At 45.7% G+C, this 18,677-nt stretch overlaps 1 protein-coding gene across 1 annotated transcript in view; it reads left to right on the top strand.

Annotated features, from left to right (window-relative positions):
* The first annotated feature begins 4,058 nt into the window (after positions 1-4,058).
* Positions 4,059-18,677, top strand: part of PM20D2 (peptidase M20 domain containing 2) — a 31,051-nt gene continuing 16,432 nt past the window's right edge. The window contains exons 1-3 of the mRNA XM_066608631.1: positions 4,059-4,582; positions 11,571-11,719; positions 15,673-15,815. Of these exons, the coding sequence (XP_066464728.1) occupies positions 4,148-4,582; positions 11,571-11,719; positions 15,673-15,815 (727 nt within the window). The 5' untranslated portion in view covers positions 4,059-4,147. The remainder of the gene's footprint in view (positions 4,583-11,570; positions 11,720-15,672; positions 15,816-18,677) is intronic.

Raw genomic sequence — 18,677 nt, 5'->3', positions numbered from 1 at the left:
ACCTCAAAAGGCTGGAGTAGTATAGTCAAATCCAGGATATGGGAGCCCATTATACAAAGCAGTTGCTTGAAAATTAATTTTTTAAATTCACAAGATTTATGCTGCTGCTGCCCTATCTGAAGGCAACATAAACCGGGGACAAAGATCCTCGTTGTAGGGTGGAGTCGCTTATTTTGTTAGGTGCTATGCTTTTTTTAAAACCCCTGTTTGTACTGCATGGCATGCATAGGATTTTGTTAACTCTATGCTGTGCTTGTGCTGTGTAGTCCACGATATTCAAGAGATGCTTGATCAAATCAGGATTAAGCATGGGAGGCCAAGTCCATATTTTGATTTCTCTGTAATGTTCTAAAACCATTACTGAACACGTTTTGTAGTGTGACAGGATACATTATCCTGCTGAAAGAGGCCACTGCCATAGAGAATACCATAGCTATAAAGTGATGTACTTGGTCTACAGCAATGTTTAGGTAAGACGCATGATTATGAAACCAATGATTCTCATTCTCATATGCGGTGTTCACTCAAGCCTTGCTGCCATACAAAAAAAGCAGTGATATTGCCCATTGCTTTCAATAGGGCCGGGGCCCCATTGAAATTAATGTGAGAAGATTGTGCAACAGCCTTGGAATCCCCCACAGCAAGGAGTGAGAGGGGGGCGGAACCACAGGGGATCTCTTACATATCTCCCTATATTTGGAGAGATAGGGGGCGCAGCTAAAGGGCTTTCCCAGGGTTTTCCTGAGAACAGGGTCGAGGGGGTGGGGCTATAGAGCAGCCCTGAGCTATAGAGATCCTCTGTATCTCTGCCCCTCTCTCCTCGCTATGGGGGATTTGAAGGCTGTTGCGCGATCCTTTCCATTGATTTCAATGCGGCCTTGGCCCCATTGAAAGCAATGGACGATATCTCAGCTTTTTTGTATTGCAGCAAAGCTTGAGTGAACACATTGCAAATGAGAATGAAGCCATTGAAAATCATTGGTTTCATAATCAAGCATTTTCACTCACTCTCGCATCACTAGAAAACCTGTCGTCAGTCGGTAAGAGCCCTTAAATGGTAAAGATAATAATAATAATCTTTATTTGTATAGCACCAACTTATTCCGCAGCGAAAGTTATATTCACATGAATGTCAGGACTCAAGTTTTCCCAGAACAGTGCCCACAGCCTCAGGGCCCTTTCATATGGCCGTAGGTGTTTTTATGAGCGCCCACCATCGCCGTAAAAATGCATGAACAGGTGCACAAATCTAACGTTTGTGCGCTCGTTCAGACAGTCCGAGTCCGGCGCATATACGCCCAGGCCACAATGCCTTACCTCCCCCTCGCCGGCTCTCTGCCTCTCTCCTCCCCTCTGGCTCTTTGCAATGGGAGGGGGCAGGAAGGGCAGAGCTAAGCTCCCACCCCTTGTCCACAGCCAGCTATGGGATGTCACAGGGCAGGGCTTAGCTCCAACCCCTCCCATTGCAAACAGCCAGAGGGGAGGAGAGAGAAGGAGAGCAGTCATGCTGCTAAACTCCCTCCCACCTCCCTTCTCTGGCCGCTGTCATTGGTTCCCACAGGAGTCTATGCAGCAGCCGATGTATTCCACCTGGGAAGATAGTTCCAGGACTATCTTTCCTGCTCGCCATTCGTGTGAATAAGCCCTCATACTGCCTTTGACAGCTTTCCATAGTGTATTATGCTGCCACCTCTTCCCTAGGTGTTGCACAGGTGTCCACTTTGGCACTCTGACCAATCTGGCCTCCTACACAGGTGATCTTTTTTGTATGAAAAGTAGCAAAACAAAAAGATATGTAAATTTGGTATTGCTGTAATTGTATCAACCCACAGAATATAGTTAACATACGAATTACTGTGCGTGCTGTAAAAGAACAGAAAACTAAATTGCAGATTTTTGTTCAAGCCGTTTCCATAATGTAGAATAAAAAATCTTCATAAAGTTGAATGTATCCTAAAATGGCATATGAACAGCGTATCGTCCATGCGGAAGAAAGATCTATTTTTCTTAATGTTAAATGCGTATTGGGCTGTGGGTCGCACGCACCGATAAACATCAATAGAATCCGCGCTAAGATACAGCATGCTGCGATTTTTTCCTTCTCTTGCGGAATACGCAATTCGTACCCGCAGATGTATGGAAAACTTCAAAACTACATGCCTTTCTATGCCTGCATATTACCATGGATCATCCATGAGACGGCGATCGCAGAATCCACAATTCAAATCCGCAATCATTATGACCCGAAGAATAAGGCCGGGCCACACAGAATTGCAGCGTTTTACTGGTGTATGGAACTACGTATCCTTGTATATTGTAGCGTTTTTGCTCATCTATGTCTGTGAATGTACATTGTATTTTATGCACATTATCTTACGCTGGCTTCCTGGTTTCTTCTTTTTTTAAATTTCCTTCTCATGTCTCCAAACAACATGCATAAAAAACTCTGCAAATACTCAATTGTTCTCTTTCGGTAAGTTCGAAACGCAAGTATGCAATGCATTTCAAACATACCCATAGAGAACAATTGGGCTCTTATGCGGACAATACACAGTGAAATAGAAAATGCTGCGTTCTTTTTTACGCACGTAACATATGCAATAAATCTACACAAGAGGAAGTGGAACAAGAAAAATCAATGTAGTTTCATTGACGCCATTTACAGCGTATTATACGCATGTAGTACACAATGAAAATACGCTAGTGTGAGCCAGACATAAAGGTAAAATATTACTTATGCTACAATATAAGCAAAACAAAATGTTAACAAAAACTATGTTACAGTTTTTTTTTGTTTTTTTTTTATTCTCCCTTAAATAGTTAATGCTATATATGTACCCCAAAATGCAAACAGATTTCCTGGATGAAAATGAAAAAAAATCTCCACATCGTTAAGGCGGCTTGCACATAAACAAGTCCACAACCTGTCCCCAATGTCAATTGCGGAGAGACCACGGGTCGGACGGCTTCCATTGACTTCACCGGACACCGCACAAAAATAGTATGAGGCGTATTTTCCTCCGCTCGCAGAAATCACAATTGTTTCTGTGAGTGTGCAGGAAGAAGCGAATTCCCATAGCATGCTATGAAGGTACTTGCTCCGCAACCGTGATGGCTAACCACGAATACCGCAATGCAAATCCATTCATGTGCAGGTGGCTTAAATATCCTGGCATGTTTTAGTAAGTATTTTCATTCTCCTTAAAATAACAATGATGTAGCACCTTTTCTTAGGCCAAATGCCCATGAACGGATTAGTACCGCGGTTCCCGTAGCTATTAGGTTAGCTTTTTGTGCAAGCCAATGCTGACATGTGGAATTTTACTGCGGATTTACGCGAGCGGTAAAAAAAGCGTCATGTTCTATTTTCCGTGGATTTACGCAGCGAGAGGTCTCCATTAATATTGTATTAATGGAGACCGCGGAGAAACGGATCACCAGCGGACGCGTTTTGTTTACCACCACGGTACTCCCGCCATGAAAATCTGCAGGTGTATCCCGCGACGGTTGTGGACATGAGCCCTTACAAGTTTAGATTCTATTGCAGCAGCTGTGGTCAGTATAAAATCAGCAAAAACCTGCTAAATAACCCATCCTAACTGGGATGTGCTGTTTTAAGTTATTCTGCCTAGAATTTTACATGAACACATTGTCAACTAGGTGTTCTTTGTCAATATGGTGTGCCCGACAGCTCCCCTATGTAGGGACACCGACCACAGTCTTAGGAAAGAAGCATGTCAGAAGAGCTGACAGATCCTCTTTATCTAAACAGTCTCTATGTCAACTATCCCCTTTCATTCATCATTCCAGTCCTTCATGTATTGCAGCATGCTACAGCTGTAAACATGTACAAAATGGATACATAATCGCTTAGAAGTGCTAGGTATTTATTAAAAATAGCAGTGGTGACACCTCTATTCCAAGAATGGCCCCTAGAGGGGTGCAGATAAACAAGCTCTTCGATAATTCTGGGAATTGAAGTCCATGAGATGGAAATGCCAGGCACAGTACTCTGGTGACTGACTACACTTCCCAGAAGGACACAGTAGTAAGTCCCCGCGTGCTGTGGCACTGAGCCAACACCCAGGTTCACTGTAGCTGGTAGAAAACTGTCTGCCTCAGCAGTCACAGAGCTAAGGTATCTGACATGGGTCCAGATAGAGAGCAGAGTGCAGCTGGCAGAGGTAGGATTGATATGTCCCTTCTAAAGCAGTGCAAACAGCGGGTAAGCGATGTGATAGAGCATGAATCAGGACAATTACATGCTCTGAGCCAGGACATATGGAAGGCTCCAGAGCTGGCCTATCAGGAGCATGCGGCTCATCATCTCCTTACAAGCTTTTTCTCTAGCCGGGCTTGGGAGGTGCAAGCCCACTACCATCTGGACACTGCATTCCGGGCACAGTGGACCTCTGAGCCTTCTGACAGCCCTCGCCTGCATGTGGCTTTTTTATGCGAGTATGATGCTCTGCCTGGACTAGGTCATGCCTGCGGACACAACTTGATTGCTGAAGTCAGTGTTGCTGCTGCATTGGGACTGAGGGGCGCTCTGGAGAGTGTACATCCACCGCGGCAAATCCAGGTGCGGGTATAATATTCTCTTTGTAATGCATGATTGTCTAGTCTTGACAGATTGTGTGAAAGTTTCCCTAAAGTGGGGGAGACTTCCTTGATTCCCAGCAGCGCAAGCAAGTCTCTTTCACTAGAATGTATGCAGCAATGTTTGCTTCCAATTTTGCCACTTTTATCTTCTTATTATACAAATACATAAGGTATCATCTTAAGGCTGAGTACAGACGGCCATAAATCACGGCGTGTCACCCATGGTCACAGCATGTATGCATTCGCATTGTGTACTTGCTGCACTCTGACATTCGGCATGTACTATCTTGGTGTGTATACGAGCATAATACGTGCCAGTACAGAACATGCTGCGATTTTTCTTGCATGCATTTTTCATGCAATTTGTGTGAGCGGCAACATGGCCGCCTATGGGAGATTGATACAGCATATCCCGCACACAAAACCCGTCCAAGGAATATGCTATACCAACACGGTCGTGTGAGCCTGGTCTTATACAATACATCACTTTGAATAGTAAACGCTCTTACAAGAGGCATTCTCCCCTCAATGCTTACATCCTCAGATTTGGCCACACCGAAACGTTTCAGGGAATCCTCCCCATTTTTCACACTTCAGATACCTTATATATTTCTATAAAAACAAAATACAAGTGTCAACATTGGAAACAAACATTGCTGCATGCACTCTGTAGCACTGGGGCATGGAGTATACTGAATGGTTGGATGGAGCTGTTAGTAACACATGCTGGACTGCAAATTATGTGAGTCAGCTACATAGCTTTCCCATCTCTTGCTGTCAGAAGAGTGAGCCATAGCAGAAGTAATGTACTGCAGGACAATCCTAGATCGGCTATAGGTTGCTCTCCACAGCATTGCAGTGCTGTTCAAAACTTACATGAGTTATTCATGTTTGTCTTGCTCGAGGCAACTCCCCCACCCCCCAAGTTACACAACTGCGTGCTGATAGTAAGGAGAGAAGGCTGGGTACAGAAAAGAGTTGTTAAAGGGAAGGTGTCATCAGAAAATGACCGATTGTATGAATCACATTTTCTGTTAATCATATTTTTTAAGAATTTTTGGTGATTTTGTTTTAATTTTCAGCATCTATATTTTTTCAAAAATCTTAAAATCCTGCATTTTCCACACTGCCACAGAGCATAATACTAGTCTGTCACTTCTGGAACTGTAGAGAAAGCTTTGCAGCAATCATCTCACTAACATCACTGGCAGGATTACACTGAGAGGTAACACCTATATGTGGATAACACAGGATCCACCATTCACAATAGGTGATTGGCTGTGACTATCTACTCCACCTCCCTGCAAAATGACCGCTGCACAGGTCACAGAACATGCCTCGATCAGTCTCCCATACAAGTCAATGGGTTCCCACCTGTCCATTGTGTGAATGCCCTATGAAGCAGCTTCAAAGCATATCTTCTAAATGCTCTACATGCTGTTAGATCTAACCCAGGAAAGATGGCAGCCCCCACAGTCATGTATAGACAACAGAATACAAGGGAGCCTCTCCTTCTCCATTTTCAATTCAGGGAAGCTGAATTGACCCCTGCATCACTGTGGGTCCTCCAACAGCATAGGTAGATAGATGATCATCAACAACCACTCATGCTCTCAGACACTCACTTTTATAACCTTACTTGTACCACAGGACACAGTAGGAATAGATACATTCAGCAGCAGAGCTGACAGGCAATGATTTTAAGGGAGTTAACCCTTCAGACACCACAGCTTTGCAACATACATACCTAGAATTGACATGACAGTTTTCAGTGCATCCATATGAGACAGAACATGTATGACACTTATGGAGGGGACCAGGATGTTGTTCTGGGACAATACACTGACATCAACCAGTGGCACAGTGACTGCTCTAGAGGAGCACACAGTATACTAAAAGATGCACTGCAACATGCACCAAAATTCATGGGGTTGAAAATGGCTTAAATCTGCCTGCAATTTGACATCAAAATTCACAGTTAGACCCATGGATGTTGTTGCAGAATTCTGCAGCGAAAGCTTCAGATGCATCTTGCGGTACGTCTAGCGGAATTATTCCACCCAGGTCGAAAGTCCTTAAAATTCCAGAGTGAAAAGTTGCTTGCATAGCATCAGTAGATTGCAGTACAAAAGCCCAGTATAATGGTAGCCTGTGGCCTTTGTCTTAGGCTACCCTCACATAACAGTATTCTGGTCAGTATTTTGCATCCGTATTTGGAAACCACGCGTTAATCGAGAACATGGAAGACGTGCACATCTTTCAATTATAGTTTTTCTTTATGTAGGTTTCACTCCAGGTTTTAGCTTGTAAATACTAATGGAAATTACTGACCAAAATACTGCTGTGTAGGGCTGGCTGTCCAAGGGCGAGGTGTCATAGTGAGATGACACGCTTTCCATAGGATTACTATGGAAAATGCAGCTGTGGACAGGTGGCCTAAAGTGGAGTTATTTCTACAATTGTTAGTGTTCTGCCCTCATTTGATAATGTTGCCAAGTTATCCACATGTGTCAAGTGTTATGTTATTGTATCCATCCTTTTCAGAGCCTTAGGCCTCCTACAGACAGTTGGGTCAGATCCCGATGCAGGAATTCTCGCAGCGGGATGCGAGCCATGCCCATGCAGTGACTACTGCGGCTCACCTGCTCTGCCGTCTCCTCCTTCTGCTATGTGCCGGCTGCCACCCAGCCGGCACATGCGCAAACCGGAGCTGGCGCATCAGCTGTGACGTTTCTGTACAGGCCTCTGCGAGGCTCGCACAGAAATAGGACATGCCATGATTTGTTTACCACTCGAGTTTTCACACAGTCAAATCGCGGCTGTCTGCATAGGATTGCATTATCTAATGCAATCCTATGGTAGCGGGCACGGGCGGAAATTCTGCAGGAAATCAATAGTTGATCAGCTGTGGTCCTTTGCTTGGGACCCTGACCGATCAGCTGAGCGGGCGCATGCTGTCCGCGCCACAAATACATAAAGGTCGGAGCTGAAGCAGTGGAAGTCTCAGCGCCGACCTCTGTGTAGTGGCTGTCACTTGTAACTGCAGGCGTGCCTGCACTTACAAGCGCTGGCCACTACACAAAGGTTGGCACGGAGAATTCCGCTCAGACCTCTGTGTACTTGCGGTACTGACAGAATGCGCCCCGCTCAATTGATCGGTCGGGGTCTCGAGCGATGGATCCCAACCAATCAACTTTTGATGATCAATAGTATTCTCCCTGGAAACCCCCTTGGAAGCCGTCCTCGCAGAATCCGCACTGAACTAGAACATGCTGCGATTTTTCCTCCACAAGCGGTAAATCACATTTGATTTCCGCTCGTGGACAGGGAAAAGCGATTTTCTATAGCATGTCTATGGGCAGTATTTGCTGTGGAATCTGTGGGCAGATGACTGCTCCGCATTCCGCAATGCAAATACGCCTGTGTGCATTGTGCCTAAAACATAAAGGCAATCAGACTTGGCAATTAGGTTGGTTTTCTGACCATACTTTAGAATGAGCAAAGAAATTTGATCTAAGGAACTTTGACTATGGAATGATTCTTGGTGCCAAATGGGGTAAATTATCCCAGAATTATCTGCTGATCTAGGATTTCCTGCATGAATACCTCTAAAGTATACACAGAATTGTGCTTAAAATGAGGCTGCCTGTCCACGGCTAGTGATATTCCACCACGGGTGAGGAGGGGGGAGCACTGTAAGGTCTCCATGATGAGCCTATCTAATTGATAGGCTCACCGTAGAGAATCATGGCATGCCACAATTTTAATCACGCAAGCAGAGAATCGCTATGATTCTCTGCTCGTGGATGTCGGGCTGCGCTTTCCATAGTTATCCTATTGAAAGTGTGTCATGCGAGCTCCGCGGGCGATTTATCGCCGCGGTTCTCGCTCTAACATCTCGCCCGTGGACGGGCAGCCTAAGGCCTCATGCCCAAGGCCGTGACGGACTCTGCCAGCAGATAATTGCGGCGGAGTCCGCCACGGTGCCCTCCAAAACCCCCATACTCACCACTCCGGATGCTCTGTACGTGTCCCTCCTGGCGGGCCGGCATGCATGCACAGTACAGCGCATGACGTGCCGGCAGTACGGGATGATGTAGTGGGCGGGGCCGCGTATTCAAGCGATACTTCCTGTGTGACTACAATGGAAGCAAATAGAGCATACCGCGGTTTCTTTCATGCTGCGGAATTCCGCAGCGTGAACATTGAGCTATTAGGTTCAATAGAACCTAATAGCTGCGGGAGGGACAACGCCGCGGATTTCCGCAGAAATCTGGCCATGGGCATTAGACCAGCTGCACACGACCATGACGGGCTCCGCCGCGTGAATTCTGCGGCAGAGCCCGTCACGGCGCCCCCCAGAGACCCCAAACTTACCTGCGGATCCAGCGACCTCGCTCCCGCATGACGCTTTGGCGTGACGCAGGCGGCCATGTTATATGACGCGTTGGCGGAGAGGCAATTTCACGCTGTCTTCCGCTGTGCTACAGCGGAAGATAGCGTGAACGGACGGCTTCCATTGACTGCAATGGAAGCCGTCCGCGCGTACACCCGCGGCAAATAGAGCATGCCGCGGGTGAGGACGGGAGATTTCACGGTACGGAATTCCGCGGTGGAATTCCGCACCGTGAGCACTGAGCTATTAGGTTCAATAGAACCTAATAGCTGCGGGCAACGCAGCGGATTTCCGCCGCGAATTACGCGGCAGAAATCCGTCCGTGGGAAGGAGCCCTTAGTCCTTAGTGAGTAAGTTTAGTGTACAAAATACCTTGTTACAGAGAAAGTTCATACTAGTTCAAGCTGACAGCAAGTTAACAATACATCAGATAACCACAAATTCCAATGCTCTAGTGGGACTGGGAATCAGAATCTTAGCAATGTATATGGTGTTTAGGGAAGCAGGGAATTTGGAGTTCTATATCACAAAGAAATTGAGTGTGTACTGTAATAAAATATAGTATTAAAAACCTCAGCAAATAATTAAGAAGTTTTTTAGATCTATTTTTAGAGAAACATATGTGATAAATACAATTTCTTTTCTCTTGTTTACAGTACAATGTTCCTGGAAAATAGTGCTGTTTTTTATCAGAAGCCAATTAACCTGTCAGTATGTGTTATATATAGAGAAGGAATGTGAGTTTCAATGGAGGTCATACTGGACCTGTTGAACTGAAATATTGACAGTGGCCTATCTGGGTCAATCACAACCTTTCCAATGTAATTTTTAATTATGTGATTGTCATTTAATTCACATAACGATGATTCCTCAATCTGAATAAAATGACTACCGTATTTGCCTATGTTTTGAAGTTTGCACAGACCAGGCTAAGGTATTAAACATGACATTAAAGGAGATGTCTCGAGGAAGCAGTGATTTTTTTTTTTTGCCCAGTCCCCCTAATTAAACATACATTACTAATTACCCCTGTAAATGACTTTCCTAGCTGGTTTGTACTTACCGTTCCAGCGTTTCAGCAACTTATAAAAGTTTCCCCAAGATGGCCGCCGGCTCTTTCCCCGTCGCTCGCTGCAGCCCGACATGCGCGCTCCCGAGACGCTGCCAGCTGTGTCTCCATGGCAACCGGACGCCCCGCAGCCGCCGACCAGACGCCCCGCAGCCGCCGACCAGACGCCCCGCAGCCGCCGACCAGACGCCCCGCAGCCGCCGACCAGTCACCCACCGCCAGGCAGCAGGTAACCGGCGCTAGCCCCCGGCTCCCCAGCGCTAGACCCTCAGCCCAGGTGAAGGCCCCGGAGCCCAGCGCTAGGTTCCGGAGCCCAGCGCTAGGTTCCGGAGCCCAGCGCTAGGTTCCGGAGCCCAGGTGAAGGCCCCGGAGCCCAGCGCTAGGTTCCGGAGCCCAGCGCTAGGTTCCGGAGCCCAGCGCTAGGTTCCGGAGCCCAGCGCTAGGTTCCGGAGCCCAGCGCTAGGTTCCGGAGCCCAGGTGAAGGCCCCGGAGCCCAGCGCTAGGTTCCGGAGCCCAGCGCTAGGTTCCGGAGCCCAGGTGAAGGCCCCGGAGCCCAGCGCTAGGTTCCGGAGCCCAGCGCTAGGTTCCGGAGCCCAGCGCTAGGTTCCGGAGCCCAGCGCTAGGTTCCGGAGCCCAGGTGAAGGCCCCGGAGCCCAGCGCTAGGTTCCGGAGCCCAGCGCTAGGTTCCGGAGCCCAGGTGAAGGCCCCGGAGCCCAGCGCTGGGCTCCGGGGCCTTCACCTGTCAGTGAACATCACCCCCGACCCATCACTTACCCCCCTGGCCCAGCGCTAGTTCCCCCGGCCTAGCGACAGCCCCCCCCCCCCCCCCCATCGCAGCGACAGCGACGACAGCCCCCCCCCCCCCCGGCGCAGCGGCAGCCCCCCCCGGCCCATCACTTACCTGGACGGCAGGACAGCTGGACGGCAGGACAGCTGGGCGGCTTCTCCGGACAGCTGAGCGGCTCTGCACCTTCCTCTAACAGAGGATGGTACAGAATGGCCGCTCCAGCGCGCTCCCGAGCAGTGACAGCTCATCTGCGCATGCGCAGAAGAGCTGTAGCGGGGAGCACACTGAAGCGGCTCGTGCTGAAAGGAGAAGACCGGACTGTGCAAGCGCGTCTAAAAAAGCAAGCTGCCAGCGAATTTAGACGGAACCATGGAGACGAGGACGCTAGCAACGGAGCAGGTAAGTGGAATAACTTCTGTATGGCTCATATTTAATGCACGATGTATATTACAAAGTGCATTAATATGGCCATACGGAAGTGTATACCCCCACTTGGTTTCGCGAGACCACCCCTTTAAGCCTGGTCACTGCTAAAAAAAAAATCACAGTCAAGTACATCCAGAACTGCAATAAAAATCCTACCCACTCACATTCTTTCCATGTTCTCCTTTCTAAAGAAGCGAACTATGTAGTTAGTAATTACATGCACATGTTACCTTTTACTTTACAATTACAAATTTAAATGATACATTTATATAACGTTTGCCATTTCTTAGATCACAGTGTTAGGAACACCAGCAGAAGAAGATGGTGGAGGCAAAGTTGACCTTATTAAGGCTGGAGCTTTTGAAGATATGGATGTAGTATTTATGGCCCATCCTGCTCAAGATGATGCGGCTTATCTTCCAGACATTGCTGTACATGAGTGAGTAACAGAGCAGTGAGTGATAACCTTAAAGGGGTTTTCCGAGTTTTAAAAAAAAAAGGAAAAATATCTTCCTATACCTCAGCAGACTGAATGAGCCCACTGAAGTGATGAAAAAAAAACAGTTTTGCCTGGCTCCTGTAATCCCAGGAGAGCCCTATTATTATTGTTTATGCTCTGCATCTGAGGGGCACATCTGTTTACTCTGCTATGCAGATTAGTTGTGCAGGCTGTGTGTGTACCGCCTCCCCCAGAAACTGTTCACAGGACCTGCTTGTAACCCCAGCATTGTGCTCCACTGACCAACCATGCAAAACCATTGTATAGCACAGCTTTCTTCACACCAACTCCATCTACAGTATGTGTGTTTCTCATCCTCTTCCAACCTCCCTCTCCCACATTAAGCCAATGATGGATTATAATAGGGACGATAGGGGTGTCCTACCCAAGCCGATGTTCCAGGTGGGCCTGCTGCTGCCCAAAATACCCCTATTGATAATCTGCTGCTATTCTCCTCCCGCTCTGCATACAGCACTGTTATAACATTGCCAGTTCCACTCCATTAATACACAGGAGACGATTAATGCGTCATCTTCCCCGCAGCACTGGGGAATGAGATGACGTCATGCACGGGGAGACTTCTCAGCAGCCCCCTCAGTACTGTCATGTGAGGAGGATGTACTGGAACGCCTAGGCAGCGGCTGGTAGGTACAGCTGACTAAACAAGAGAGAGTCCTGCAAAGAGAGGAGATAGTGGCAGAGAAGCAGCAGCAGGTTCTTCATTTAAATGCTCCTGGTTGCGCTGCTGCCCAGAACCTATCCATCAGCCTATCTTCAGTCAACAGTCCAGAGTCTGGACACTGAACTAAAGTCAATGAACAATTGTAGTTCACATCCTCTCTGGATCATGGGAATTGAACAATAACCACAAATGCCTGTTCAATCTGAATGACGAATGATAATTTATTTGCCGCTCGGATCGCACAAGCATAAAAATCAAATGATGATCTGCCTGTGTACATAGGCAGTCATTTATCTATGAAGGACTACCTATTTACTGTGAATGGAGATGGTCAAGCCAGAAGAATCTCTGGCTCACTCCAAATGATTATTGCTCGGATGGCTATCTGGCGTTTCTCTGCCCAACAGTCGTCCCGTGTGAAAGGACCATAAGTGAGGAAAGACCTTATTAGCAAATTTTGCGTAGGTAGGTTCGGTTCCTCCTGTCTTGGCGGGCCCTGTAATACAGTGTAAGGGTGCGCATTTCGATTTGGTGCGGATTTTCCACAGTGGAAAATCCATGTCAAAATCTGCACCATTGTTGTGAATTTTGACACAGATCCGCAGTAGACTTCACTCTTTCAATAAAAGGGTGAAATCTACTGCTCATAATTGTCAAAATCTGCACAAAAAGGTATGTTCACACGGCGGATACTATTGTGGAATTTTCCATGCCGAATCTGACTGTAAAACTGTGACTATTCTGCAGTGGTTTTTGACATGGATCTGCAAGGGGACTTAGCCCCATCAATAGGCAAAATCCGCAAGTGGAATTTTTGAAGTTTTTCCATGCAGATCTGCTTTTTCCATGCAGATCTGCAGAAAGAAGTGACATATCCCTGCTTCATGTGGATATTACCCATTGATGGGGCTTAATCCCCCATGTAGATTAACCCTTTCCAATCCAATTTGTATCCTGGTTTTCCAAGGGGTCTTACTCTTTTTCTGCCATTATACAATGGCACTATATGCTGGCTAAAGCCAGTACTGCATGAGGTGACACGTTAGATAGGCACTGACAGCAGAGAGGCTGGCAATATACAGTAAGAGAACCCCGACGGATGTCTTCCAACATCAGAGCTGTACAGCCTTAAATCATAATGTCTTCAGGGGTCAGACAGTGGATTGGAAAGGGTTAATGGTGGTGTATTCACAAATTTCTGCTGCATTTCTACAGGCAGATTTGGTGTAAAAAATTCCACAGTAGAATCCACCCTACCCATAGGGTATGTTCAAACATAGAGCACTTTGTTGTGTATCTGCACCAAAAACTGTGTTGAAATCCACAAATTTTGATGCAGATAAACAGTAGATTTCTCCCCAAACTGAGCAGGAGAACAGAAACTCCAGCCCTTAGGTATGTCATTCCGTGATACACGCGTAACTCATACATACAGACCCACTTGTATATTTATGTATATCATATTGTGCATAACCTTACTGACAACTGTCAGTAAGCTTGCTAATAACTGGCAATAACATTGCAAACAAATGTCAGTAACATTGCCAACAACTGTAATGTTGCTAATAAGTGTCAGTAGTGTTGCTGACAAGGTCTGACATTGACTTGCTGGAATGCTGCCTTCCAATAGGTGGCGCTGTAGAGGCATTATTCTATCTTTCTATTTGCTTATTTCTAGGAGGAGCATGGATGGCCTTATAAGTCTCATCACACCTTTTAAGTGCTCTCCCTGAGGAGAAATGATACCCTTTCTGACAAAATCTAGATGCTTTAAATGTAAATGTCAGTTTATACATAAATAATAACTCTCCTAGAAGCTGAAGATAAATGATGCACAATCTCGGGCACTTGGTGGTAGCGCTTGTGCTCTGTCAGCTCTCATACAGCTGACACAGGCTCCAGCAGAGAGGAGATATCTATGCTATCGCAGGGGGAGAAGACCACGCATGCGCGTCTGTGAGTGCTCGTTTAGCAATTGGAGTGGCCATGGAGATGACCAGGCATGCACCCCGTGGGTACCTTGATAAGAGAACCGCGGACGCTAGGTCACTGTGCCTGAATGGGGCAGCCCCCGAAATGGACATCGGTAGTGATATCCCATAAACATGGGCAGCATTATGTTTATGGGACGTCACATGTATCACTCATGACGTCAGCAGTCACATGACCACTTTTTGAAGCGCAGGACAAATTCATTTTTGGCACACCATGTAAGTTACTTAAGTTAAGGTTTTGGGTTGATGGGTGTATTGGGCCCAAATAAATATAACTCGGACAACCCCTTTAATATTGTCAGTGGTATTATGGTAAGAAACATTAGAACATTTTAATTGTAAAGCCTATTGGATAGTTAAACATAGTAATACGTATCTACTAGAAGTTGTAAAAGTCAATAATACTGTTATTGTGGTCAGTGCACTTGCAAGTTGATATATTTTATGTTCTGCTTTTCCATTTTTATCTACTTTATCAACAGCTGCTTCAAAATTTGATACTATAGTTTATTGAGCAAACTAGTAAAATGTGTCTTTTCTTTTGGGCTTCTGATACACTGTGAATTTGAATTATAGTTTTCTTTCCTGGAAACTGGACAATCTCAATTTCCTTTACTTTGTATTTTTGGGGGAAACTTGCCTTTAGAAAAAACAAATGAAAATTGAAGGCTTACGAGCTTGAAAGCTGCCATGATTCTTATGTTGCTTTAGAAAACAAGGCTTCCTGCAAAATTCTCAATATGTTGAAATCAATTTTAATTTCTCTAACCTCATATGCAGAGTCTTGTACATTGGTGAAATTACCTTTTTGGATCACTGTGATTCAGTTATCCATCACAGCATCATGTTTTATCTTGGTGTCAGTTATGAACAGGTGACATGGCGCTAGTGTGAACGGAGCAGGTCAGCACAATACAATTTTTCCAACCCTCAAAAATCGGAAGAATAAAATAAGCTTAGGTTTGTTAACCTCAGTTTCTTTCTTATTTCTACTTGTGTGATTGGTAAAACAAAATTGAAGTAGAATTAGTACAGTCCACAGGGTTCAATTTTCACAAAATGCAACAGAAACATCATTCTTAATTCATTTCCATACAAATACACCACCTACAATTCTCAAAGGCAGTACCTTTAGATATTTATACATTTTAAATGTGTACTGGTCAGATTTCAAAGGAAAGAAAAATAATTGTTAAGAGTTGACTTTTATTTCCTAGTGTGACTGTGAAATATTATGGAAAAGCTTCTCATGCTGCTGCATACCCATGGGAAGGAATTAATGCTTTAGATGCTGCTATTCTTGCATACAACAATATCTCTGTCTTAAGACAGCAAATGCAACCCTCCTGGAGAGTTCATGGTGAGAAATGTACTGAATAATTTTCTATTGCTGTTTAAAGCTCTGCAGAGAGGGGGCCTCTACACAGTATGTTTCATTATTTAATATACATCTATGTGTTATTTTTGAACAATAAACCACTAAATTTACTCCCACCACTTTATTCTGTACTACTTCACTGAGGAGACTTGTTGTAGAACTACATTCCCCACACTTAAGCCGAATGCAGACGGCCGGGCCGGTTTCCGACTGCGAGATTCTCGCAGCGGTGTGCGACCCTGTGCCCCTGCAGTGACCTCCGGCTTACCTGTCTGGCATCTTCACTCTGCGCTGTGGATATGCCGGCTGGTGCACGGCCGCACATGCGCAGTACAGAGTCGGTGCGTCAGCGATGACGCAGCCGTGCGAGCATGTGCAAGGCTCGTACTGAAAAAGGATATGCCGCAATTTCCACCCCGCAAGCAGAATACTGTAGTTGATTTCTGCTCGTGGGCATGGAAATGCATTTTTCTGCGGATCTCACAGTGCAAATACTGCTGTGTGCATTAGGCCTTAGTCTGGTCATAGGCATTCCATAAATTCCAGCCAAAAAGACATCTTGCACAGCAGCACATATACATATGGGAATTTATTCCCCTACCACATGCTTTGAATAGGTGATAGAAAGAGTTAATTGAAATTTTGAGCAAACCTATAAAAACGGTCTTAGCTTCTCCCACCTTGTCTTTTTCTTCTCCTACCTAGAGTGATAGACAAATAGCTGCTCCTCTCCTCAGGCCCTATTTTAGGCCCAACTAGTGTTGGATTTGAGTAAGGTTTTACCTTGCCTTTGTGCTTATGCAGGTGACTAGTAATTAGGAAATTATAGTAAAAGTGTTTCTGGTGGCGCAATGCGCCACACAACTCCACTATATCCATCCTGATTCCCACAAATCACACACAGAGCACATGACAAACACAGCTCTGCTACATCCTGATTCACACACACACAGCTGTGCTACATGGTACATCTATTATGATCCCCATACATCACACACACAGCTCTACTACATCCATCCTGATTCCCACACATTACACACACAACTCATTATACACACAACTCGACTACATCCATCCTGATTCCCACACATTACACACACAGCTCTGCTACATTGTACATTGATTATGATTCCCACACATCACACTCACAGCTCTACTACATCCATCTTGATTCACACACATTACACACAGCACGTCATACACACATTCTACTACATCCATTTTGACCCCACACATTACACACACAGCACATTACACACACACAGCTCTGCTACATCCATCCTGACCCCACACGTCACACACAGCTCTGCTACATCCATCCTGACCCCACACACAGCTCTGCTACATCCTGATTCATATACAGCTCTGCTACATGGTACATCCATTATGATCCCCACACATCACACACAGCTCTACTACATCCATCTTGATTCCCACTCATTACACACACAGCACATTACACACACAGCTCTGCTATATCCTGATTCATGCACATCACACACAGCTCTACTATATTCATCCTGATCACACACAGCACATGACACACCCAGCTCTGCTACATCCTGATTCAGGCACACACAGCTCTGCTGCATGATACATCCATTATGATCTCCACACATCAAACACACAGCTCTACTACATCCTTCCTTACCCCACACATTACACACACAGCTCTGCTACATCCTGCTTCACAGACATCACACACACAGCTCTACTACATCTAATGCACACACATGACTTACAGAGCTCTACTACATCCCTCCTGATTCACACACATCACACAGCTTTACTATATCCACATCCATCCTGATTTCAACACATCACCATAATTCTGGATACAGTGATGAGCCCCTGGTCATGTGATTCCTGACTCCACCTACACAGGTGATCACATGACAGTGACATCATCACAGGTCCTGGTAGTAGCTACTGTCAGTTTATTGAGTATACAGTACTTTTTACCAAACTGCACAATGGCTCCTCCCACAACAGTAATGTCACTGCAGGTCCCTCAGCCCACTGGATCTCTGAGGTGACGGTAGGTCGGTGTCTGCTGTCAGGACCGCTGAGTTGTGTCTGAGATAATAACAGCTTAGTTGTGTACTCATTTTCTTGTTCTTTTGTTGGCCAGGTTCTGTGTTTTTATATATGTTGTAGGACCTTCAAGGACGTCACCAGGGGTGGAGCATCAGAAGCACTCACATACTTACTGACAAGTGGTTATTAGTAGTTTGATTTTCTCTTAAACTCTGTGCTGCACTTGTACCGGCTGCAGAGAGAGACGTACTCAGTTGTGTAATGTTCAGCCCTAACTCCTTGAGCGTTTCCTTGCCTTACAGATTGCAGTGTTCTGTAGTTTAATGCTACAGCAGCAATTGGCTTCTATGCTTTTACTGACGCAGTTCCTGTAGCTTGCGGCAACTGAGAACAAACATAGTTATTGGTCAGGTGCATAGCCCATTAAAAATGAAAGCTTGTGCAGCTTTGCCATTTTTCTACACCACTCATAGCAGTCTCTCAAGAACAGTGTACAGTTTTCCAAACATTGCATATTACACTGACAGATGCCTCTGATTGTGATCATTAAGCACCTATGGGCGACCACTGCGTTGTCCACTGTGGGTGGTAATGCCTTTAATAATGTATTTGCGATACTTATGTGACAAAGAGGCTTGAGGAATGGTAAATGCCCACACAACCTTCGGAAATGAAATGTTTCATCCGTCTGCCACCAACTATCATGCCTTGTTCGAACTCTGATAATTCACATCACCTTACCATGAGCACACTGGGCAGTGGTTATTTTCAATCACAAGATAACATATCACAACGTATACAGGTGAA

The sequence above is a fragment of the Eleutherodactylus coqui genome, chromosome 1 (genome assembly GCF_035609145.1).
Source record: "Eleutherodactylus coqui strain aEleCoq1 chromosome 1, aEleCoq1.hap1, whole genome shotgun sequence".
NCBI lineage: Eukaryota > Metazoa > Chordata > Amphibia > Anura > Eleutherodactylidae > Eleutherodactylus > Eleutherodactylus coqui.
Note: the sequence above shows the minus strand (reverse complement) of the source record. Positions and strands in the feature narration are given on the sequence as shown.